The 26,923-nt window shown below is 39.8% G+C and overlaps 1 protein-coding gene across 2 annotated transcripts in view; it reads right to left on the minus strand.

Moving 5' to 3' along the window:
• Positions 1-10,068: 10,068 nt before the first annotated feature.
• Positions 10,069-26,923, minus strand: part of TXNRD3 (thioredoxin reductase 3) — a 62,007-nt gene continuing 45,152 nt past the window's right edge. For both annotated transcript variants that reach the window (XM_034996505.1, XM_034996503.1), the window contains 3 exons: positions 14,468-14,563; positions 12,019-12,153; positions 10,069-11,805 (listed from right to left, as the gene is read on the minus strand). In XM_034996505.1, coding sequence (XP_034852396.1) covers positions 11,743-11,805; positions 12,019-12,153; positions 14,468-14,563 — 294 coding nt within the window. In that variant the 3' untranslated portion in view covers positions 10,069-11,742. The remainder of the gene's footprint in view (positions 11,806-12,018; positions 12,154-14,467; positions 14,564-26,923) is intronic.

A 26,923-nucleotide genomic window follows, 5' to 3' on the forward strand; every position in this document is an offset into this window, starting at 1 on the left:
AGTAGTTTCTTGCTGTGTTTTTCACTTGTATTTCCCTACCCCAGTGATGTCGGGCTAGTTTTTATGTTGCTTTTTTTGGTCAAGTGTGTACTTTTGTTGCCAAGTGTGAAGAAATTCTGCTCAAATCTTTTGCCCATTTTTTATTGGGTTGTTTCTCTTCTTATTGACCAGTAAGGAAACTGTATACTCTGACTACAAGTCCTCTGTTGGATATGTGCATTGCAAATATTTTTCTCCTAATTGGTGGCTCACATTTCACTTTTTAAACGCCGTCTTTCAAAGAGGTTTTAATCAGAGAGGGAGACAAACCATGAGAGACTTAACTATGGGAAACAAGCTGAGGGTTGCTGGAGGGGAGGTGGGGGGGAATGGGGTAACCGGGTGATGGGCATTAAGGAGGGCATGTGATGTGATGAGCACTGGGTGTTATAAGCAACTGACGAATTGCTGACCACTACATGTGAAACTAATGATGTACTATGTGTTGACTAATTGAATTTTTAAAAAGTGATCAAGTACAATTTATCCCTCTTTTCTTTTATGATTCATACTTTTTGAATACTAAGAAATCTTTGTCTACCTCACAATCATGAAGTTTTCACCTATGATTTCTTCTAGAAGTTTTAGGTTTTATTATAATCCATTTTAGTTGATTTTTGTTTGTGATTAGAGAAGGCCAAAGTTCATCTTTCCCCCTTATGGATACCCACTTGTTCCAGCAACACCTTTCATTTTGTTGAAAAGTTTATCATTTTGTCATAGATTTACCTCAGTACATTTGTCAAAGCAACAGACCAATATAGGTGGCCTATTTCTGGACTGTGCTTCTGCTCCAATGATCTATTTATCCATCCTTATGCCAATACCACACTGTCTTGGCTACTGCAGTGTTATAGTAAGTAAAGAAATAAAGTAATAAAAAAATTAATAAACCTCTATTTTCCAATGTAGTTTTAGCTATCTGGAAATCCACCACATCTTCATATAAATTTTAGATTCAGTTTTTCACTATTTATTTTTATTCGTATTTATTTATCTTTTAAACATGATACAAAAGTCTATTTAATCTGCATGAACTTTTTTTTTTTTTAATTTATTTATTTATTTGAGAGAGAGAGTGTGTGTGAGCGAGCAGGGAGAGAGGCAGAAGGAGAGGGAGAGAGAAACCCAAGCAGATTCAGTGCTCAGCATGGAACCCAACACAGGGCCCGATCCCACAACCCTGAGATCACGACCTGAGCCAAAACCAAGAGTAGGGAGCTTAAACAACTGTGCCACCCAGTGTTTTTTTTTGTCTTTAATTTTTCACTGGGGTGTAGTGAACACCCAATGTCACATTAGTTTCAGGTGTACAGCATGGTGATGTGACTAACTCTACATGTTATGCTATGTTCACCACAAGTGTAGCTGCCATCTGTCCTCATATGACGCTGCTACAGTACCATTGACTACGTTCCTTGTGCTGTGCCTTTCATCCCCATGACTTATCATTCCATAACTGGAAGCCTATACTTCCCACCTCCCTTCACCCATTTTGCCCAAACCCTCTGGCAACCATCAGTTTATTCTCTGTATTTATGGGTTTCTTTCTGATTGTTTTTTCATTTGTTTTGTTTTTTACATTCTACATGTAAGTGAAATCATATGGTATCTGTCTTTCTGTGTATGACCTATCTCACTTAGAATAGTACCCTCTAGGTCCATACATGTTGTTGCAAATTGCAAGATCTCATTCTTTTTGATGGATGAGTAATATTCCATTATATACCACATCTTCTTTATCCATTCTTCTGTCCATGGACACTTGGGCTGCTTCCATATTTTGGCCATTGTAAATAATAATGCTGCTATAAACATGGGGGCATGTATCTTTTCAAATTAGTGTTTTTGTTTTCTTTAGGTAAATACCTACTAGTGGAATTATTGGATCATACAGTATTTCTACTTTTAATTTTTTGAGGAATCTCCATACAGTTTTCCCCAGTGGCTGCACCAATTTACATTCCCACCAGTGGTGCATGAGGGTTCCCTTTCCTCTACATCTCACCAGCACTAGTTATTTCTTGTCTTTTTGATACTAGCTATTCTGACAGGTATAAGGTGATATCTCATTATGGTTCTTATTTGCATTTCCCTGATGATTAGTAATACTGAACATCTTTTCATGTGTCTGTTGGCCATCTGTATATCTTCTTTGAAAAAATATATATTCAGGTCCTCTGCCCATTTTTTAATTGGAGCATTTGTTTTTTCACAATTTATTTATTTTTTATTTATTTTTTTAAAGATTTTTCTTTCTTTATTTATTTGACAGAGAGAGAGACAGTGAGAGAGGGAACACAAACAGGGAGAGTGGGAGAGGGAGAAGCAGGCTTACCACTGAGCAGGGAGCCTGACACGGGGCTTGATCCCAGGACCTTGGGATCATGACCTGAGCTGAAGGCAGACACTTAACGACTGGGCCACCCAGGCGCCCCACAATTTAGTTTTTTAAAAAAGACTGCTGGAAGGTTCTAGTTCTGCATAAGAAAAAGCTACCACATTCCATCCTGTCTCTCCCAGCTATAAAATCTGGACAGAATGCAGAATAGCAATGAGGCTGGAAAGTAAATAGTAGCAGAATTGGGGAAGAAGATAAAAAAGAATTGGGACACTAAACTGGCAGTGAGTTTAACATCTATTTTCTATTTCATAGCCCCCAGTCTGGACTCAGTGTAGCCTGAAATGCTAAATTGGGTATCGGTGAGGACAGAGAAGGAGCGAGTTGAAACCTTTCTACTTCTGGCTTGAGGAGTGGGGATGGGGGTCCCTTAACCCTCAGAGAGAGAGTGGGTTTTCTTCTCTGTTCCCTCTGCCCCATGGCAACAACAGTGGTGGCAGGAACAGCAGGGAAGACAGATGTCTAAAACTCTGAGGGAGAGGAACCACTGGGCCCCTGATGTGGACACAGTTGCATAAAGTGTGTGGCAGAATGAGGTAAATAAAGCCCCAGCTGTGGGGCCCAGAGAACAAAAAAATACTGCTGAGATCGTGGAGAGGGAGGAACGTGGAGAAGTGACACCATAAAGTTGTCCGTAAACCTCTGGGCTCAATGCCCACACTGTATATTCATGGATATGACCATATAACATACTACTGATGTTGAGAATTGAATTATGGGGCAGCCCAATCACAGAGAGAATACTGGGCATAGACACTGTGGAAAAGGAACCAACATTGAATTCACAACACAGAATGCTTGCTCAAACTTGTGAACTGAACCCAATCAGCTCAACTGCCTGATAAAACAAAAATGTCAACTTTCTCTGTAAGATTTAAAGAAGACCAAGAAACTCATAACATAATGCCCCAAATATCTGAGATACAATACAAAATAATTTGGTATATGAAAAACCAGTAAAATCTCTATTTGCATGAGAAGAGACAATAAATAGATGGCGATGCTGAGGTAACACATTCATAGCTGACAGAGCTGTGAAAACAGCTGTTATAAAAATCTCTAACAACAGAAAACACTCTTGAAATGAATAAAAAGATAGAAGTCTCAAGAAAGAAACAGAAGACATAAAAAATAAATGAGAACTTTAGAACTGAAAAATGCAATAAGAAATTATTGGACTCAATAGCAAAATAGAGACAACAGGGAAGTCTGTAAACTTGAAGAGAGGTCATTAGAAATTACCCAGTCTAAACAACTGAGAGGTAAAAAAAGATTTTTAAAAATAAACAGAGCCCCATGGATCTCTGGGGGTAATGATAAGAGATTGAACATTTGTGTCATCAGAATCCCAGAGGAGAGGAAAAAGAGTATAGGGATAAAAACATATTTAAAGAAATAATGGCTGAAAACTTACCAAATTTGACAAAAGACATAAACCTACATATTAAAGAAATTTTGTGAACCCCAAATAAATAATCTGCCAAAGAAATCCACATCTAAATGCATCATAATCAAACTACTAAAAACTAAAGACAAAGAATGGGCCTTAAACACAGCCAGAAAAAAATCAACATATTACCTAGAGAGGAACAACAATTCAAATTATGGCAGATTTGCCATTAGAACCACAGAAGCGAAAGGAATTGGCACATTTCTTAAATGCTGAAAAAAAGAACCAGAATTCTATACCCAGCAAAAATATCCATCAGGAATGGAGATGAAATAAAGACATTCTCCAATGAAAGAAAAGGGAATTTTTAAAAAGATTTGTTTATTTATTTGAAAGGGAGGGGGTGGTGGAGGGGCAGAGAGAGTGGGAGAGAGAATCCCAAGCAGACTCTACGCTGAGCACAGAGCCTGATGCAGGGCATGATCACACGACCCTGAGATCATGACCTGAGCCAAAGTCAAGAGGTGGACACTCAAATGACTGAGCCACCCAGATACCCTAAGAATTTTTTTTTTTTTTTTTTTTTGCCAGCAGATCTGCTGGGATTTTTGACTGGAGTTGCATGGAATCTAAAAATCAATTTAAGGAGAAAGGAATAACTTAACACTGAGTCTTCTAATAGTGAAAATGGTATATTTCTTATTTAGGTTTTTAGTTTCTCTCAGAAATGTTTTATAGTTTCAGTCTCTAGGTCTTACATATATTTCATTAGATCTATCTCAAAGTGTTTCATATTTATATGCTGTTATAGTCTTTATTTTCAATTCACAATGCTTTGTAGTTAGAAATACAATTGATTTTGTATATTGATTTTGTATTCTTTGACTCCTAAGTTCACCTACAAATTCTAGTAGATTTTTTGGGTAAATTTCTTGTTTTTTTTTTTTTAAAGATTTTATTTTTTCATTTGAGAGAGAGTGAGAGAGTGTGTTTGAGCAGAGGAAAAGCAGAGGGAGAAGGAAATAATCTCCAGCAGAGTCGTGCTGAGCACAGAGCCTGATGCAGGGCTCAATCCAAGGACCCTAAGATCATGACCTGAACTCAAACCAAGAGTTGGTCAATCAACTGATGCCACCAAGGCGCCCCAATTTCTTAAGATTTTCTAGGTACACAATCATGTCATCTACAAATAAGGATAGTCTATGTTTCTCTTTCAAATCTGTTTATGTTTCTTGTATTGTTGCACTGCCTAGGACCTCCACTATAGTGCTGAATATAAATGGTGCAGGTTGGCATCCCTGCCTTGTTCTCAAGGCACACCATTAAGTATGTTGTTGGCTATAGTTTCCTTTTGTCGAGACTCTTTACTAGTTTGAGCATGTTTTCTTCTCATCCTAGTTTGTGAGAGTTTATATCATAAGTTGGTATTAAATTTTGTCTCCTGCATCTACTGCGATAACTATATTGTTTTCTCCTCCCCAGCCCATAACTTGAACCAATCCTGAATTCCTGGAGCAAACTTGGTCATGATGTATCATCCATTTTATATGTTGCTGGATTCAATTTGGTGGTATTTTGTTAGGAAGGTTGAGTTGACTTTCATGAGTAATATTGGTGTATAGCTATCTTTCCTTCAAAATATTTGTCAGTGTTTGGTAGCAGGGTTACACTGGATTCAGTGTTGCAAGGGTTACACTGGACTCAGTGTTGCAAGTGTTCCTCCTCTTCTATTTATGAAACATTTGTATAGAACTTGTTTTTTCTTCCTTAAATGTTTGATAGAATTTGACAGCAAAACCATCTAGTCCTTGATTTTTCACCATAGGAAGACTTTAAGTTATACATTCTATTTATTTAATGAATGTAGTGCTCTTTAGATTTTCTATTTCTTCTTGAATTAGTTTTGGTGCTTTGTGTCTTTTTAGGTACTTGTCCATTTTTCTCGAACTTGTTGAATACACTGGGATAACATTGATCAAGATATTCTACTATTTTTTAAATGTCTGCAGGATCTTTTTCATTTAGAAAAAAGGTTTCTACTTTTAAACAGTTTAGATTTACAAAGGAGAAGGAAGAGGAGAAGAAAGTAGAGTTCCCATATACCCCCTCACCTAGTTTCCTTATTAGTATGGCACACAGTACAATTCATGAACCAATACTGATATATTATTATTAACTAAAGTCCATACTTTATTCAGATTTCTTTAGTTTTTACCCAATGTCTTTTTCTATTCCAAAATCCCATCCAGGATACCACATTAAATTTACTTGTTATGCCTAAAACAGGTATTATATTTTTCATCTCTACAAGCTATTTTGGTTCTTTTAAATATCTTCCACTTTTTTTTCATTGTTTTCATGTTTCCCTTTAAATACTTGTGCATAGTTTTAATAGTGGTTTTAATATGCTTGGGTGTTAGTTCAATCAGGTAGTCTTTTCTGGGTCTATTTCCATTCACAGATTTTTATTATGGGTATTTTCCTGCTTCTTGGCATGTCTAGTAATTTTTGACTGGCTATTGGACATTATTGTTATAGTGTTGAATGTTCTGTTGTCTTCCTAGAAAGTGTTGTGCTTTCTTTTGCAGGCAGTGACTTCCAAATCATCTTGATTCCATTAAAGTCTATTTTTATACACTGTTAGGGTAGGTCTACAGTAGACTTCCCTCCTGGGATAGTTCAGTTTATCACTAAGGCATGACCCCATAAAGGTTTCCACTTAATGCCTGGGGTATTATTGAGGACTCTCCTCTGCTGGTCAATTGGAATTTTTCATCTTCTAAGACCTGTGGCAAACTTACAACTCCTCATTATTTCTTGCCTTACCTTTCAAGATTTTACTCTGAGGATGTGTAGCTTAGTGTTCAGCAAAGACCCAAGGGGATCCTGTTGCATAATTCTGGAGCCCTTTTTTGCATAGCCTCCAACCCGCAACTTCCAGCTGCCTTAGCCTTCCTGACCTCCAACCCCCACCTCACTTTAGCAAGATAGCCAGGCTTCTTTGATTCGGGTTCTCCCTTGTGTTTGTAGTCTGAAAAGTACTTCCTGGCAGAAATTTGGGGTAATTGGATCACTTCACATTTCCCTTCTCTCAAGGATCATAGTCCTACACCGTTGTTCCATGGCTGAGTGTAGTCATTTCATATTTCCTCCAGTTTGCTTATGGTGGGCTATTACATCTAGTAGCATGGGTGGAAGCATAAATCTACATAAATACTTGGTGATCTCTTGCATTAAATTCCTAACAGGTTTCCCTGTCACACCCTGCTTAAAAGCACTGGATGATTCTTCACTGGGAAATAAACCACAACTTGAAAAACTGCACTACTATTCAAAAACATAAAGTGTTGTAAACCACATCATACAAGTCAAGCTGTATTAACACTACTCACTTAGAGCTGTATGTTCCAAGAGAAGACTACAGTAACAGTAGCTCTGTATGGTCTCATATATCTCAAATTCTTTTATTTTATTTTATTTTATTTTGGAGAGAGAGTGTGCACATGACTGGTGGAGGGGCAGAGGGAGAGGGAGAAAGAAAATCTCAAGAAGACTTCACCCTAAACATGGAGCCTGGTGTGGGACTTGAGTTCATGACCCTGAGATCATGACCTGAGCTGAAATCAAGAGTCAGATGCTTCATCAACTGAGCCACCCAGGAGCTCCATCCCAAATTCCAAAGATAAGACCACTGACACTTTTCCAGTAGCTAGCCTCAATTACAAATTCTGGCCAATTCCTGCCCAGACCCACTTACTAACCTTTATTGTGTAACTACTCCTTAACTAACTCTGGCCTCCCAAATCCTCTAGGTACCCTTCCCTAGCTCCCATTTGAGAGGACACCAAGACTCTGTCAAGGTAGTGCTCTCCCTTGCTAAGTTTGATGAACCCACCTTTGTATGAACAGGTTTCTCCAGGGTTTTGTCATTTTGTTTTGTTTTTCAGTGTGAGCTTTGACAATCATGGATGCTCCAAGGAAGTTTAGCAGGGACCCACCACAGCCACAGCCCAGGACCACCAACTCAGAAGGCACTCCACTGAGGCTTCTTGAACTTTCCCATTTGGGGTTACTTTCTCCATGATGAGGAGTTCAGTTCAGTACTAAGTTTGAGCTCCACTCCCTTTTTGTTGAGATCCCAAATCTGTATGAGCTTTATTTTATTTGTCATAGGAAAAAAGTCCCCAAAACATTTTAGTTATCTGAATAGATTTCTACTACTTCTAATTTTCCTCGGTGGCCATATTAGGTATCTATTGCTGTGTAGCAGATTACTCCAAAACTTAGTGGATTAAAAAATAATTATTATCTCACAGTTCCTGAGGGTCAGGACTCTGGGAGTGGCCCAAAACCACTAATGAAATTTCAGTCAGGCTGCTAGCTGGAGGAAAAATTGCCTGGGAAGTATTCACTTCCAAGCTCATTCACATGGACAATGGCAGACCTTAGGTACTTGCTGTTGGCTGGAAACTTCAGTTCCTCACCACCTGGGCCTCTTCATGGGCTTCCTGAGAGTTTTCATGACATGGCAGCTGCCTTCTCCCAGAGTAAGTGATCCAAGAGAGTGCATGTCCTTTTATGACCTAATCTTAGAAGTGCATACCACCAATTCTGCCAATGCTACTGGTCACAGAGACCAACCTTGGTACAATGTGGGAGGAGACTACACAAGGATGTGATTACCTGCAGCTGGGGAGTCCAACCTGGGAGCCAACTTGGAGGCTGCCTACCACGGTGAAGTCTGCCAAAGCACTGATTTGTCAATATTTCTCCCATCAGCCTATCTATTGGCTATACTATTGTGCGTCTACAAGAGCTTTCCTTAATAAGGCCCCAATTTATGATCACAGAAGCCAAGATATCCTACACCAATATGCAGTATGCAAGGAACTTAATAAATGTGTTTAAGTCTGTGAAACAAGCAATATTGTCCATACATAATAAATGAAGAATAAGAAAAGTTAAGCAACTTTTTCTGTCATATAAGTCATATGTCATAAGTCACAGGACCAGGCATTCACAAGTCATCATTCTTCAAAGTCTAGGATTTTTCCAGAACTCCTTCTTGTTGACTGGTTCCTGGCTCTAACCTAGCTCTTTCCAGCTTGATCTCCCTCTAACCCTTCACTCACCTCACACTACCTCCATACCTCACTTTCCATCACACTGTACGGATTTTAAGGTTCCTGGTTTCTTAGTGTTAGTCCTGCAGCAGAAATCTTTTTGCCCATTCCTTTATGATATCAGTCTTCTGAAATTTGTTGAAGCTAGCATAAGCGAAGTTTGTAAATATTCCACGTGTGCTTGAAATGAGTAAGCTTTCATGTTGAATGTGATGCTCTTCTGAGTTCATTAAACTGAGCTTGTTAATTATATTATTCAAACCTGTATTTTTTTTTACTGACTTTTAAAATTTTTTTTATTTAAATTCAATTTAGTTAACATATACTGTATTATTTGTTTCAGGGGTAGAATTTAGTGATTCACCAGTTGCATATAACACCCAGGGCTCAGTCCATCATGTGCCCTCCTTAATACCCTCACCCAACTACCCCATCCCCCACCCCACATCTCCACTCTAGCAACCCTGTTTGTTTCCTAGAGTTAAGAGTCTCTTATAATTTGCCTCCCTGTTTTCATTTTTTTCCTTCCCTTCCCCTAGTTCATCTGTTTTGTTTCTCAAATTCCACATATGAGTGAAATCATACGGTATTTGTCTTTCTCTGACTGAATTATTTCACTTAACATAATACTCGCCAGTTCCATCCATGTAGTTGCAAATGACAAGATTTCATTCTTTTCTATGGCTCAGTAATTTACTGACTTTTCTTGTGTTTGATCTAATTACTGAGGAATATTAAAATCTCTACTATAATAGAGGATGTCTATTTTTCCTTGCAAATCTGTATGCATCTGTATGTTATTAGGTACATACACATTTTATCTTCTGGTAAACCTAATCTGTCACCATTATCTCAGGCCCACCTTTACCCCAGAAGAGGAGAGGAGAGAAAAGAGATGAAAGGGGGAGGAAGAGTATGAGGGAGCCAATTACAGATAGGTTTACATCTAAGCCCAATCTCCTCCTTGCAAAGGGAAGATAACTAGCCTCCCCAATAGCCTGCAACCCGGAGAGTGGTTAAAATTCTTTGAGTGAATTACTTCCTTCCTCCTAAGAACATAGCCAAGTTTCCTTGCTGCTTCTTTTCGGGAAGCAGAGTATGTTTTTTGCTCACCCTCCCACTGCGGGTACAGCCTATTGGGGTCCCAGCTTTACACAAAGGCTTCCTATTTGGAACCTTACCTGGGCAGGCCTGGGCTTTCAGGTTTTCTGCATTATGCTTCCTGGTTTCATTTCATTTGGGGTCCTACAAACCCTTGGTTGTTTGCATGTATGTGATGCTCAGCAATATAGTAACAAAGTTTTTAAAAATTATTTTATCTAGAATTTTAGTTGAACCCTTCAAAAGCATCATTCAGAGCCTCTCCAGATTGCTTCAGATCCTTGAAATCCTACTCATCCCTCATGGTTCAGTTTAAATACAGCTGCTTTCATTAAACCCTGATCTATCAGCCACCCCCACCCCATATCCAATGGAAATTAATAGCGTCTTCCCGTTTTTCACCGGGCTGTCTCTACCTGGGTTATAGCAACTGCAACAACCAGGCTTACTTTGCAGAGTTATATTTGTATCTTTCTCTCCCCAATAAAAAGGCAACTCAATAACTGGATCCTCTGTCAGGCCCTCAGGTCCCCCTCCCCACTCCAGGCCTGTTCCACACTCTGCCTCCGGAGAGGGGAGCAAAAGGCTCAATCTACAGATGGTGTTCCCCAACTGCTGAATGGCCTCAAATTTTTCGTTTGAAACCTCTGGCTAGAAATTCTGACCACAGACCTATCCAACCCTACGACAGTGGGCCCATGGCCCACAGCCTGCTCAGGAGAGCACTGGCTGTCTTCCTCGCACTGGCTGCTCTGTGATGTGCGCCCAAGAAAACAATGGATTTTCCAAAAGGACCTTGGACAGGTCCCCACTTCAAGGGCCTCTTAGATGCTGACAGATGCAGATTCGAATAGAATCTCCCATCACCTGTCCATTTACTGAACTTGACTGCAATTCATTTTAAAGAGACTGAATCATTTTAAAGAGTTTTAAGTTCGTTAGATTTCGCATCATACAGTATTGAAAACGTTTTAATATTATTCTTAAGATCAACGTAGAGAAGAAATTTGAGCGTGTCTCTGACACGAGACACTAATAAGAGAGGACTCCAAGGTTGCCGCCACTGGGAACCCGGAGAGGGTGAGGCAGGAGGCGGGAGTCTGACGGTGGGTATGCCGGATACGGCTGACTGAACTCTACACAGTGTGCGCAACCTCCTACTCGTGCACCCACGCCCGCGGCCAGCTACGCGACGGCATTTCCAGGACACCGTGCACCAGTGACCACACGGAATTCCAGGCCCACATACTGCAGGCTCGCCACTTTCCGGTCAGTTTCGACATGGAGAAAACACTTTCAGAGAAATAACAAAGCAAGGGGATAAAAACACCAGCAACCAGAAAAGTTAACTTGGATTAGTTGTGTGCTTGCAAGGTCCTTCAGAGGGAAGCCCGATTCTGACATGGAAGAGCATCAGCCTTAGCTCACCTCACAACGGGTTCCGAGCCAAGACGTCAAGGAGGCAGCCCAACTGCCTCTCCCAGCCAGGCCGAGCCCGCTAAGCACACGCCCGCTGCCGTCCTGCCTCCTCGTCTTTCTCATCTCTGTGCTGGGAAGAGAAGTCCAGCACTGGGCCCTGTGCAAGAGAGCAGGTGCATGAGCACCGACTCACTTTCCCCGGGGGGCATTCTTATCTTCGAGAGAAATGGGAATAGGACAAGGAAAACCAAACAGCAGCGGGGCTAGCCTCAGCAGCCTTTCTGCGTGATGTCTAGTCCCGACGACTTTGTGATTTCCAAAGTTGTAAACACCTGTTCGAAAGGAAGAAAACCAAACACATTTATATCTGGCCATCAATATTTCAGTATTGCTTTAAGAAAACACGTTTTGAATATTACATCTAGGTTAACCTTTAAAATATACGAAGCAGTTACTAATACAAAATCTTTCTGACGATGTGCTTTAGAATAGTTTTTCAAACTACACCAACTGAAATCAGTAAAAACACAAACCTATCTCCGTACCTCACCACATGTGGGATGAATTCCAATGGTGTCATCAAGTAGCTGTTTTGTGAGCCCACATTTCATTGCTGCCGCAAACCCTTGGGTGATCTCACCGGCATTCGGTCCAAGAACATGGAATCCTATCACCCGATACTTGAATATGTAAACATAAGAAAGAGAAGCCCAGTAGGTTAATGATCTGAATAGAAGTCTATTTATTGCAAGTTCACAGTTAACATTTACGGCAGCTACTACAGAAAAAGAACTCTAACGTTGAACTGAGCAGAGAACATTATCATGAAACTGAACCACTGTAAGAACCTGTTAAATGAGCCAGTAAATGCACATCCAGAGTTAATTTGCACTCAAATTTACTAGAACAAGCAATTTACCCACTGCATGAAGGAGTTCATTAGTATGATGTAAATTTCCAAATTATGCTGAGATAGTGCTAAACAACAACCTAACAAATCTGAATTGAAGTCCAATGCTGGAATAATTCTAGGGCATCAGGGTTTGGAAATGTAGTGGTTCCTGGCCCAGGAAACAAGTTGCCCGGCTCTTGACATAACTAAGCAGAGATCAAGGAGTGGCCAGAGTGGGGTTTCCACCCAGGCCTGCATGTAGGGAGGGACGGGGCGCAGGGCATGAGCAGACCCACCAAGACAGGAAGCAAGAGTCAAAGTATATTTCCAAGGTAACACTGCATTTTAGGCTGTCCAGTGTTTTTTCATCAGACTCTAGTCTTCATTTTGATGTTCAATAGTGAAAGTGCTCACCAGGTAAGAGAGAGAAGGCAGAAGGGCAGGAGAGAGACCTCTGCCATCCACATTCTGGAGAAAGAACAAAGAGCACACAACCTCGGGCACATCTACTGGTGGGCACTCAGAGGAGAGGCCCTGGAGCGGCATTTCTCAGGGGGCTGGCCATCAGAGGCCACGGGAGCTGTGCATGAAAAGTGGGAGTTCTCGGGACCCCACAGAAGGCTCCTGAGCTAGAATCTCTGAGATGGGGCATCGTGCAGGAAAGTGGGGAAAGGGGGGCAGCCCGGAGAGACAAAGGACCTCTGATGAAAATCTCCCCTTACAAATGAAAATGAAGGCAGGTCCTGTGAGAGGGCAAACCTCATTCACCCTTTTTGCCAAATAGCCACAGGAAGGTAGGAAGTACCAGGGTGATACTCTAGAAGTAGCAGTTTGGATGGGGGTAAAAGGAGGAGCAAGCTCTACTGTGGAGGGCGGGCAAGTGTGCAAGGGCAGTGGAGGCTAAGTGGTGGGAGTGGCAAGGAACAGAGCAGAAGATGCCCAAAGAGGGGTGGAGAGACCTTGAAATTCTGCCCCAGGCCCACCAGTCAACACCTCTGTTGAGAGATCAGAAATATCTTGGCTTCGGCAGGGGCTCTACCAATCTGAGCCCAATCCCGCTCACTCCGGGGGGTGGTAGTGCATGCAGACCATCTCCGCCTGCTCCCTTTGCAAAGGCCACCTGCAGCTGGCATGACGGTAAGCTCACATCACTCATGTCCAGAGTCAGGACAAGCACCCCACAGCCGGCACCACCCCCGGGGAGCACAGCTGGGAACGTGTCACAGCCCTACGGTGTTTCTGGGGCGTTCTGACCAGTATCCCCTTCATTGCCCTGCACACCTGTGCAAGGGCCAAGGGACTAAGTTCTAAAGCTCTGGGTGCCTTCACCGCTCAGGCAATGGGGCACCTGCTAACTGGCCATGAGTTCTGTGACACCTGTTTTCTGTTACACTGCAAATTTGATGGATTCAAAGATGACCATTATATTTGTAAACTTCATACAAATATCACTGTTCACATTTACCTAATTTTATGTTTCATCTCCCAGGTTATAAATTCTTAAAGAGGGAAGAACCAAGTCCTACTGCTTCCTATACTCAGTGTTCTTTACAAAACAAGTCATAAATAAGCTGTGCTTTCAACTACGATAATGAAGGCGCCTATTATCAATTTCATGCTCACCTCAAGAACGGGGAAGGCAGAGAGCCTCCACCCACTGGCTCTCCACCCCACTGATTCTTCTTTAATGAAAGCCTTCATTAGGAATCAGATAATTAACTAGTTTTCACTTCATGCAAACATCTCTTTCTAAAGGCTCTGACACACATTTGGTCAGTTTACAAAATGCACACACATTTTATTTTATTAGTTGATGACCAAAACTTTCACAGATCATCTGGTTCTAAACTGCCAAATTAGATAGCTCTGGGAAGAGACAACTTTCAACGGTTTTTTTTTTTTTTTTGAGACTATTAGTGAGCCTCCATTATAATCTGTCACGTGTGCAACCGCCACAAACACACGGACTTGGTAACAATTTGAAGGATTTCTGCCTCGCCCTGCCTCGCCCGGTCTTTAAAGAGATCATTCAAACCCAAATACTAGATTAAAAGTGACAGTTTAAAATAAACAGCTTTTTAGCATCCAATCATATTACGTACATTGTCGAATTTATGGCAAATTATCTTTGCATAACAAGTATTGTTGTCTCTGCCGGCCACTGTCCATTCAAGAGGCCAGAACAAAGTATGGTACACCTGCAAGACAAGGGAGAAATAGGCCAAGGTTAATGTCTATGAAAACCACTCCCTGATACGCTCTTTAATTATATAAAGAGATCATCTCTAGAACAGCTTTCATAAATTTAAAGTTTCACAATCCCGACTTATGTGTCTGATGGGAGTATCTGGGCCACCATTCCTAAAATACCAGCTACACAAGTGTGTGGACCATTTTTTTTTTTCTGTCAGTCCAAAAAAATCTCCCAATTAATTAAATTCCATTTTCAAACATTTCTAGGGTACTACTGTCCAGGGCAATGCAGTAGGCCCTGTGGCACCTGAGAAGGTAAATACAGATTCTGCTTCAGTGAATTTACAAGCTGCCTACAAGGTTCACAGTCACACCACATCTAGGAAAAGCAGAAGAAATAAAATAGTCCCAGCCATTCATGGACATTAAGAACACTACCTCTGGGCGCCTGGGTGGCTCAGTCGGTTAAGCAGCTGCCTTCGGCTCAGGTCATGATCCCAGGGTCCTGGGATCGAGCCCTGCATCGGGCTCCCTGCTCAGTGGGAAGCCTGCTTCTCCCTCTGCCTCTGCCTGCCTCTCTGCCTACTTGTGCTCTCTATCTGTCAAATAAATAAATAAAAAATCTTAACAAAAAAAAAGAACACTACCTCTGCTACCCAAGAGCGCTCCCTCTGTGCTCTGAGTGCACCTGTAAGGCTCCTCAATCTGGCCTGGTCAGCTGGGAACCGGGACAAAGTGCAACACGTCCTCTACTTGTGGGGCTACATGGCCCCAGCCTGTTTCTCCTAATCGCTCCATACAGAAGGCGATGGATTAATGTCTGCTACCAGGATAAGAAATGAATTCCGAACTAAAATCCACAGTGGAAGGATATAAATACTGATTCTGTGTTCTTTAATAGGATTATGTATTTCATATTTTGAATTATGTCTTTATTGTTTTTATAAAAACAATACAAGGTTATCATAAGAATAATGCAGTGCAGAAAGTCACAAAGAAAGTAAAAAAAGAAAACAAAAAACCACCATCCAGAAATAAATACTTTGAATGTTAGGGATGTATCAATTGTTGGTGCATAGCTAATAAAAATGAAATTTTTATTTAAAAGATATCATAGAGCACAGTTACTTATAATAAAAACCATACATCTAACTTGTATTTAACAGAAGAGAAACAAACTCTTCCACACATTTTAATACAAACTTTTCAATCTCTGTGGCTATTATCATGTTATCATGTTACAGATAAATGTTTATCTCAAGATAGTATTTCCTAAAATACAGGTTAAGAAAAGAGATGGTGAAAGCTCTGGGGTTTCAAACAAGATTTTCCCAATAGCAAGTTTGTCCTTGGTTTGTCCTGTGCTACTCTGCTCACGTGTCCCACTTCCCTTTCCTTCTTTCTCCAGTTTGTGCTCTGTGTGTGGGTTCCTTTTAGTACTCTGAAGATTTTATTTTATTTAAATCTTTGGTCCTTTTGGTTCAAAGTGGATGTGAAGTGTGGATCTAACTTTACTTGTTTCTTGAATGGCCATCCACTTACTCCAACACCCTTAAATGAATGTCTCTTCCCACTGATTTAAAATAAAATACCACCTTTATCATGAATTGTTCTAAGCATTTGAATCCATTTCCAGGTTTCATATTCTGTTCCATGCGTCTTTCCATCCACCTGTACTCCACTATGGCACGATTTTAATTACTACAGCTACATGATAAACTTTAAATATCTAGTAGGGCCCATCTCCCCATTGTTCTCCTTATTCAGAATCTGTTATTGCCTTCTCTTTTTTAATTTATCAAATTATGCATAATTATTAGACGTAATTTTCGAAACTCTGTGATGAAAACAACATCTGCCTCCCCATGCCCATTTCAATCAATCAGAGGTAACTGCTTCACTTTTTTTTTTTTTTTAAGAGTATGTTTTCCTACTGCTGGATCAGCAGATCAGTGCTGCAGTAGTATTTGCCTGGTTTAGAAATGATTTTATTTTGTTGGTCTCATTTTATTCTTCAATCCTTTACCATTTGAAGTCTGTCTTAACCAAAATGCAGATTTCAGACATTAAGGTATTTCCACTTTTTCTCCTCTTCTGTCAGCTTAATAATACCATAGTGAGCACTCTTTTCCTTCTAGAACTACATACTTTGTAAATGAGTTGTGGGCAAGAGAAAATGCCCATGGGTTGGCCAAAGTCAGCACCTCTGGATCAATGGTTCACAACCTTATCTACTCATTAGAATCCTAGGGTGGAGCGGCATACGCCCAACCTGCTAAATTAGCATCTCTGGGTTGCTTTCACCTCTTTTATTTTATTTACCTCCATGTTTCTAAATAACATGCTTATGTTGCTACTTCTTGAGTTTTCCATTTTAGGCTTTATTGACTTGCCTCTACTGGAGAGGAGGATTTAACTCCCTTTCTTTCCCAGACCTTACCACTCACTGGACACCCTTCCTGCCCCACCCACCACCCCCCATCCTCCCAATTATAGTTTTATTCAGCTTGATCAATTATCAGTGTTTCCTTTACTAAGTCGAAGCTATTCACAGACCACTGGATATTCACACACAAAGGAATGAAGTTGGATCCCTACCTCACATCTATTCAAAAATTAACTCAAAATGGATCAAAGATCTAGGTGTAAAAGCTAAAAACTTTTATAAAACTATTAGAAGGAAACACAAGCATAAATCTTCACGACTTTGAACTGGGCAATAGTTTATTCAATATGATGTCAAAAACACAACAGAAAAAAAGATAAAGTGGATTTCATCAAAATGAAAGACTTTTGAGCTTCAAAGGAAACCATCAAAAGAGTCAAAAGACAACCTGCCAAATGGGTGAGAATTTTTAAAAATCATCTCTCTGATAAAAGACTTGGATGAAGAACTCTTAGAACTCATAAAAAGACAACCCAATTTTTAAAAGGGCGAAGGATCTAAATAGACATTTGTACAAAAAAAGATGTACACCTAGCCAATAAGGCCACGAAAATACTCCTAATATCATTATTCATCAGGGAAACGCAAATGGAAACCGAAGAGACACCACTATATTGGTGTATCAGTTTCCCAACACTGCACTAACAAATTACCCCAAATGTGGTGACATAAAACAAAATGAGTTTATATTCTTACAGTTCCAAAGGCCAGAAATCTGAAATCAAGATGTCCGCACAGCCAGGCTCCTTCCAAAGGCTCTAAAAGGAGAATTCCTTGCCTCTGTTAGCTTCTGGTATCTCCAGGTACTCCTTTACTTTGGCTGCACAACTCCAATCTCTGCTTTTGTTTTCACATGGCCTTCTCCTCTTATCTTATAAGGACACTTGTCCTTGGGTATAGGGCCAGAAAATCCAGGATGATCTCATCTCAAGATTCTTAACTTAATTCCACCTGCAAAGGCCCTTTTTCCAAACAAGGTCACATTCACAGCTTCCAGGGATTAGGCTGTGGACATATCTTTTGGGGAGTCACCATTCAACCCATTACAGATAGCCATAATCAAAAAGACAGACAATAACAAGTGTTGGCGAAGAGGTGGAGAAACTGGAACTCTCATATACTGTTGCTGAGAATGTAAAATGGTGCAGCTACCTTGGAAAATCTACTCTTAGGGATAGACAAGAAAATGGATTGCATTATGTCCACACAAGAACTTGTTCAGGAATGCTAGAGCGGCTTTACTCATGATGGCCCAAAAAGTGGAAACAATCCACATGTCTGTCAACTGATGAATGGATAAATAAAACATGGTATTATCCATATAATGGATTATTATTCAGCAGTAAAAAGAAATGAAGGACTGGCATGTGCCATAACAAGGATGAATCTTGAAAACTAGCTTACACTAGGAGAAAGAAGCTGGTCACAAAGGACCACATACTAAATGATGCCACCTACAGGAAATGCCCACAACAGGGAGATCTACAGAGATTGGAAGTAGATTAGTGGTTGCCAGGAGCCAAGGGTGAGGGGATAGAGGAACACAGGGAGGGACTGCTAACAGGTGCCAGGTTTCTTTCTGGGACAATAAAAATGTTCTAAAAGTGACTGGTACTGGACATACAACTCCGTGAAGATACTAAAATCCACTAAATTGCACACTGTAAGTGGTTAACTATATTGTATATGTCTTCTATCTCGGTAAAGCTATTTTTTTTAATTAAGCTATTCACATCTGAGTCACATAGTAGACTATGGTTATTTTACTCTCATGAACTTTTAATTTTCTATGGAATTAAAGAGTATCTTGTTTTGCATTAGACTTAATTCTCCCTCTACCAACCCTGATTTATCCCAAATCTTAACAATACTGTATTCTAATCTATGAACAGGCAATGTCTTTCCAATTAATTAGCTCTTCCTTTATTTCTTTTAACAGTGTTTCAAAGTTTTCAGTGTACATGTCTTTTGCCATCTTGGTTAAACTTATTCCTAAGTATTCTTCTTAATGCTATTGTAATTGTTTTCAAATTTCGTTTTTGGAGAGCTCAATGTAAGTACATAGAAATACAACTGATTTTTGTGTGTTTTCATGCCCTGCAACTTTGCTAAATTCATTTAGTTCTATTATGGGCTGAATTATGTCACAGCCTCAAAATAAATTTTTACTTTGAAATCCTAACCCCTAATACTCCAGATGTAACCATATTTGGATAGGGTGTTTAAAGAGGTAATTAAAGTGAGGTCATTAGGGTGGCTCTAATCCAATATGACTGTGTCCTTACAAGAAAAGGAAATTAGGACACAGACACACAGAGGAAAGATGATGTGAACACACAGGGAAAAGACAGCCATCTACAAACCAAGGAGGAGGGCCTGGAATATCCTTCCATCATGGCCCACAGAAAGAACCAACTCTGCTGACACCTTGGGCTCAGATTTCTAGCCTCCAGAACTAAGAAGATAAAAATCTGTCTTTCACATGAATAGACACTTTTCCAAAGAAGACATCCAGATGGCTAACAGACATGTGAAAAGATGCTCAACATCACTGGGAGTCAGGGAAATGCAAATCAAAACCACAATGAGATACCACCTCACACCAGTCAGAATGGCTAAAATTAACAACTCAGGAAACAATAGATGTTAGTGAGGATGAGGAGAAAGGGAAACCCTTTTGCACTGTTGGTGGGAATGCAAACTGGTGCAGCTGCTCTGGAAAACAGTATGGAGATTCCTCAAAAAGTTAAAAATAGAGCTCCCCTATGACCCAGCAATTGCATTACTAAGTATTTATCCAAAGGACAGAAAAGCATTGATTTGAAGGGGCACCTGCACCCCAATGTTTATAGCAGCAATGTCCACGATAGCCAAACTATGAAAAGAACCCAGATGTCCATCGACAGATGAATGGATAAAGAAGATGTGGTACGCAAAAACAGACACATAGATCAATGGAACAGAATAGAGAACCCAAAAATGGACCCTCAACTCTATGGTCAACTAACCTTCGACAAAGCAGTAAAGAATATCCAGTGGAAAAAAGACAGTCTCTTCAACAAATGGTGCTGAGAAAATTGGACAGCCACATGCAGAATAATGAAACTTACACCATACGCAAAGATAAACTTCTTTCTTACACCATACGCAAAGATAAACTCAAAGTTTAGGATGAAAGACCTAAATGTGAGACAGGAATCCATCAAAATCCTAGAGGAGAACACAGGCACAACCTCTTTGACCTCGGCCACAGCAACTTTCATTTGTGATTTTAGCCATTTGAGTCTGCTTTTTTCCTAGTCAATCTAGCTAAAAGTTTATTTCTGTTGGCCTTTTTTCAAAGTTTTCCTTCTGTTACTGATTTCTAGTTTCATTCCACTGTGATCAGAAAAGATACTTTGTATGATTTCAATCTTAAAATTTACTAAGACTCGTCTGGTGCTCTAACATATGGCTTATCCTGGAGAATGTTCCATTTGCACTTGAGAGGAATGTGTAGTCTGCTGTTGCTGGGTGGGGTGTCCTAATGTATGTTAGATCTAATTGGTTTACAGGTGCTCAAGTACCCCACTTCCGTATCCTGTCTGGTTGTTTTAGCCATTATTGAAGAAAGGGTAATTTTAAAGTCTCCAACTATTACTGCAGAAGTATCTATTTCTCTTTATCTTTCTGTCAGTTTTACCTCATATATTTTTGGGCTGTGTATGTTTACAACTGTTACATATTTTTGCTATATTGAATTTTTAAATCAACATATAATATCTTTCTTTGTTGTAACTTTTTAAATTAAATTCTATTTTGTCTGAAGATAATAATAAAGCTCTCTTTTTGTTATTATTTGCATAGAATATCTTTTTCTATCCTTTGGCTTTCAATCTGTGTCTTTATATCTACAGTGAGTCTCTTCAAACAACATATAGATAGATCCTATTTTTTAAGTGAAATCTGACAAACTGTCTTTTGATGGCAGATCTTAATCCATTTACTTGTAATGGGATTACTGATAAATGAGAACTTACTTTTGCATTTATCTATTTGCTTGCTGTAGGTCTTATATGTTTCTCCCTCCTTAATTCCCCTATTCCTGCCTTTTTTGTATTTAGTATATGTTTTCTAGTGCACCATTCTGAGTGCCTTATTCTTCTTTTTTGTATATTTAAGAAATTATCATAGTGGTTACCTTGGGAATTACAATTAACACCTTACATTTATAATAACCTTGTTGGAATAATACCAACTTAAGGTTTCAATAGCACGCAAACACTGTGCTTCTATATATATATCTCTATCCCCTCCTTTTATATTCTTGTTGTCACAGGTCACATTTTATACCATACAAGCTCATTAACTTGGATTTATAATTATGTTTAATACAGTTCCCTTTTAAATCAGATAGCCAAGAGAGAAGTTACAAACCAAACCAAAAATGCAGTAACACAGGTTATTATGTGTACCTAAGAAGTTATCCTTACTAGTGTTGACTTTTCCTATAGCTTCCAGTTACTATCTGTATCTTTTCATTTCTGTCTGAAGGAGTCTTTTCAGAATTTCTTTGGGGCAGGTCTACTAGTAATGAATTCACTCAACTTTTGTTTTTCTGGGAATGTCTTACTACCCTTCGTTTCTGAAGGACAGCGTTGCCAGATACAGAATTCTTGGATGATAGTTTTCTTTCTGGACTTTAACTACATCACCCCACTGTCTTCTGGCCTCCATTGTTTCTAATGAAAAACCAGCCATTTACCTTTTTAAAGATCTTCTCATATGATGAGTTGCTTCCTTCTTGCTGCTTTTAAAACTAGCTCTTTTTCTTAGGGTTTGGACGATTTGACAGTAATGCATGTCAGTGTGGATCTCTGAGTTTACCCTACTTGGTTGTCCTTCAGATGCTTGGATGTGTAGGTTTATGTATTTCAAGTTTTGCCCATTACTTCCTCAAACATTTTTTCTGTCCTCCCTTCTCCTTCTGGGACTTTTTTTCTTTTTTAAAGATTGATTTATTTTAGACTGAGAGAGCAAGTGAGTAGGGGGAGAGGCAGAGGAAAAGAATCTTTCAAGCAGACTCCCCATTGAGCGTGGAGCTCAACACTGGGCTTGATCCCACGACCCATGAGATCATGACCTGAGCCAGAAACAAGAGTCGGATGCTCAACCGACTGAGCCACCCAGGCACCTCCTTCCAGGACTCTTTTAATGCATATGTTGGTGTGCTTCAAAGTATCCCACTCGCCTTGGGCTTTCTTCATTTTTCTCCATTCTTTTTTCTTTCTACTGTGTAGAATGAATAATTTCAATTGTCTTATTTTCAAGTTCACTGATGCTTTCTTCTGCATACTCATATATGCTGATGAACTTCTAGTGAATATTTCAATTCAGTTATTGTACTTTTCAGCTCCAGGATTTCTTTTTTTTTTTAATTTTTTTATTTTTATATTAATCACCGTACATCATTAGTTTTTGATGTAGTGTTCCATGATTCATTGTTCGTGTATAACACCTGGTGCTCCATGCAGAACGTGCCCTCTTTAATACCCATCACCAGACTAACCCATCCTCCCACCCCCTCCCCTCTAGAACCCTCAGTTTGTTTTTCAGAGTCTATCGTCTCTCATGGTTCCAAAGAAGACAGCTCCAGGATTTCTGTTTGGTTCTTTTTCATAATTTCTAACTCTTTAATGATATTTTGTTCAGACATTGTTTTCCTGACTTCCTTTGTTATTTGTCCACAGTTTCCTTTAGCTCACTGAATATATTTAACATTGATTTAATAGCTGATTTGATGTCTTTGACTAATAATTCCAAACTCTGGGCTTCTTCTGGAATGGTTTCTGTCAAATTATTTTTTCCTGTAAATAAGTCATACTTTCCTGTTTCTTTGTATGTTGTTATGAGTTGAATTGTGTCCTCTTAAAATTCATATGTTGAAGTCCTAGCCCACAGTATCTTAATATGTGATCTTATTTAGAAATAGGGTCATTGTCAGAACAATGAACAATTCCATCTTTCTGAGAAACTTTTCTTTATATCCATTTATAACCATTAATATTGAGACAAAAGAATTGATTAAAACAAAAGAATTCAATTACTACTCCATTTTCAAAGCACTGATTGTAAAATAAAGCTAAGAATTTATTTTAAAAAAAAGAAATAGGGCCATTGTATGTGTAATTAGTTAAGATGAGGTCATTCTAGAGTAAGGTGGTTCTCGTAATCTAATGTGAGTGTTGTCCTTATAAAAAGAGAAAATTTTGGATACTCTGATACACACACTAACGGGGAATCCCAACTGAATATAAGGTAAGATCTACAAGCCAAGTAATGACAAAGATTGCCAGCAAAACATCAAAAACTAGGAGAAAGGGATGGAATAGATCCTCCTTCACAGAAATCAAATGGAAACAACCCTGTCAACTACCTTGATGTTGGACTTCTAGCCCCTAGAACTGTGAGACAATAGAATTATGTGGTTTAAGCCCCCAATTTGTGGTACTTTGTTATGGTAGACCTAGCAAACTAATATATATATACTCTGTTTGTTTGTTTGTTTCCGCAAGCCTGGACATTCCGAGTATTATAATATGGCAACCCTGGAAATTACATATTTCCACACCTCAGAGATGGCTGGTTTTTTGTTTGTTGAGAGCTAGAGTCATCCATGCATGACTTTTCCAAACTATTTTTGCATACTGGGTGTTCATTGTTGTGGTTTCTGGTCCATTGTCCCTGAGGTCAGCCAGGGACCTGACAAAGACGTCCTTAAATGTCTGACTCCCAAAATGGGGGGAGAAGGGAGTGCTCTCTCTTGAAGTCCCACCACAGCAGGGAAGCCACTTCAGTTTGTGGAGGTTGGTGCCAACCCTTCAGCCATCAGAAGCAGGGATGGGCAGTCAAAACATTGCCCTGATTTCTGGGGGACAAAGTTCTTAGTGCCCACTCTGGCACCAGCAAGCTGCACCAGGAGTAGAGGCCACCAACCGTGCAACTACAGTGCTGGGTTTGTGGGACACTGGCCTTTATTGAAACACAAAAATCCACCACAGGCTCCCAGCCTCCTCCTCAAGCTCTCCTCTGGATACTGGAAGTACTCAACTAGATTCCAGAGTTCCAGAAGAACTGCTTCAAACACTTCCTGCCAGTTCAGTTGTGGTCTCAGTGAAGGGATAGATTCCTAGAGCTTCCTATTTCACCATTTTCCATAATAGCACTCCTATTCAACCATCTTTACTGTGGAGTAGCATTCCTTGGTGTGGATGCACCACCTTTTGTATAGACATTCAGCTACCGTAGGACATTTTGGTTTTTTTCCGATTTGTAACTATTACGAATAAAGCTGCTATAAACAATCATGTACACATGGAGATGAATAGAAGTCTTCATTTCTCTGGGATAAATGCCCATCCAATGGGTTTTTAATTTCTGCTATCATATTTTGCATTTCCACAGCTATCTGTTGGTTCTCTAAATGTTACTTCTGAAGGTATGTCCTAGTCTCTGTTCATGAGTATAATACATTATTTCTGTGCATATGTACAGTTTGTTTCTTTCAAGTCTGATAACCTTTGCTCATATTAAATATTGGGGATTAAAAAGATGTTTGATTTTGGGGGTGATGAAACTGTTCTTTATCTTGATTCTAATGGTGGTTTCACAACTGTTTGTCTGAACTCATAAAACTGTACACACACACAAAATCTTCATCTTGCTGTAAGTAAATTATGCCTCAAAGTGTTTTTTTTTTCCCCAAAGTTTGAAAGTTGAGCTCATTTTTGTAGCTTATTGAATTTGAATTTCACTGTCCAATCATCCAACTGGGAAGTTTATTTGGGAACCTTATTCAGTATCTTCAGGTGTTTCTCTATGGACTTGTCAGAGTCCCCTGAGAAATAAGACTCTACCAACCTCTGGTCAGAGAAGGGTAAAGGGCTGGTTGCCAGAGTTCTGGAAGCTCAGTGGAAGAAGAGTAAGATTCAGTATGAATCTGCTCACTTTAGTATTGTGCTGGATCCTGCCTTCACTTGATCCCAGTGCTCCCTAATTAAGAGGTTTTTGGTTTTAACCATCTCCAGAAAATAACCTTCCAGATATTTGCCAGTGTGTGGAAAGTGCTCTGTAGGGTGTCCGCAGGTGACAGTCTCACTGTTTCTTAAATGGATTTTTGGTTTGCTTGATGTCAGCTGGCCCCTACATCCCCTCCAGATGTACATGGTGTCACTAAATTTTGAGCCTTCGATGACTCTGATGTAAAGCCAGGTTGGTTTCTTGACTTTTCCCTTACCAGCTTATCATCTTTTTTTGATGTTAGGTTATTTATCACTCATCTGTTGTTTTTTTTCCCTAAAATGTCATTGCTATTTTGTCTCCTTTACTATCCCCCCATCCTTCAGAGATTATTTTAAAGGCAGATCCCTTTCCCTCAGAAGTTTATTGACATCACTCTATTGTCTTTGACACTGAATGTTGTTATGCAAAAGCCTGGGGCCAGACTGGTTCATTGCCCTTGTGAATACCTAGCTTAACTAGAACATGTTTGTGTTGATCATGTTACATTGGGTTTCTTCTAGAAAAGGGTATGTTACTTCAATCTTCAGATTCAGTTCTTCTTTAATATTAGGATGCTTTCTTCTACCATATTTCAGAATACCACTTCTGTACCACTTGTTAGACTTTCCATGGTGGGGTATGAATTATATTTATGTTGGATCATCCTCGTCTACCCATATCTATCATCATCATCATCTTCTTTTTTTTATTTTAGAGACAGAGAGAGAAGGGGTGGAGCAGAGGGAGAGGAAGAGAGAGAATCTTAAGTAGGCTCCACGCTGGGTGTGGATCATAAGCTGAGCCTGAGATCATGACCTGAGCTGAAATCAAGAGTCAGACGCTTACCAACTGGGCCGCCCAGGCACCCCTATCAACTTTATCTCAACCTTTCCTAGGTCATTAACTTTATTCTCAGTCATCTGCTTCTTTTGATTCCAATGTATTTGGTAGTTCAGTGATAGAGTGCTTTTGATTCTCAAATGTGATCGTAACAATCAATGCAGGTGTTACTCCCCTAATCCCTCCTTCCAAGTAACATGTATTCACTAGGAAGAGAGCCTGGGATTTTTTCCCCAAACGAAATCCCGATGTCTCTTTCTTTCTCATCTCTGTCTCTTCTCCTAAGGGAGTATCAGGTATGGAATCACGGCACTGGGGGAAGAACAATGGTTTCTTTTTATTGGTCTCCTTTGGGTAACATCTCCCCTAGTGTTGGCAGGGGTGTTTTCCCTGAGCTTTTCCATATCATTGTAATAAGAAAAGGAAACTAGAAGCCCACAGATTGTGCCATAGGAAAGAACATGGTGAGTTTTCTAGAACAAAGTGAGGAGTTCAGGTTGTATTCTTTGAGCACTGGGAAATCATTAAAAAGCTTTATGCCGGGAAATGGCATGACTGATTTGTGTTTTTAAAAGCTCTTCTGGCTGATGTGTGATAACCAGACTGGAGTGGCCCATGAGTGAACACAGGAAGACCAGGAGGAAGGCTACAGGCAAGAGCGGATGGTGGACTGGCATGGGACAGGGAGGGCAGGGATGGAAATAAGTAGGTCCACACAAGACATACTCTGGGAGTCAAACTGGTAAGCACTTCCTGGTGAACTGACTATTGATGATGACCAACAAGGAGGAATTAAGGATGGTTCTCAGGTACACCAGCATGTAGAGGGGGTCTTCCCTGGGAACCAAAAATATCATTAGATTCTCAAAGCAATTCACGTTAAAACAGGTTAAAACCTTGGTTCTAGATACTCAACAATTTTGTATTAAGTCAGGTCACCGGAGAGCAGCACATCAGCACAGCCCTACTTTGGCCCTTTCAGGAACTACTTTTTATTATTATTATTATTATTATTATTATTATTATTATTATTATTATT

Source organism: Mirounga leonina, unplaced genomic scaffold (genome assembly GCF_011800145.1).
Source record: "Mirounga leonina isolate KUSES-001 unplaced genomic scaffold, KU_Mleo_1.0 Mir_94, whole genome shotgun sequence".
In the NCBI taxonomy this organism is placed as follows: Eukaryota; Metazoa; Chordata; class Mammalia; order Carnivora; family Phocidae; genus Mirounga; species Mirounga leonina.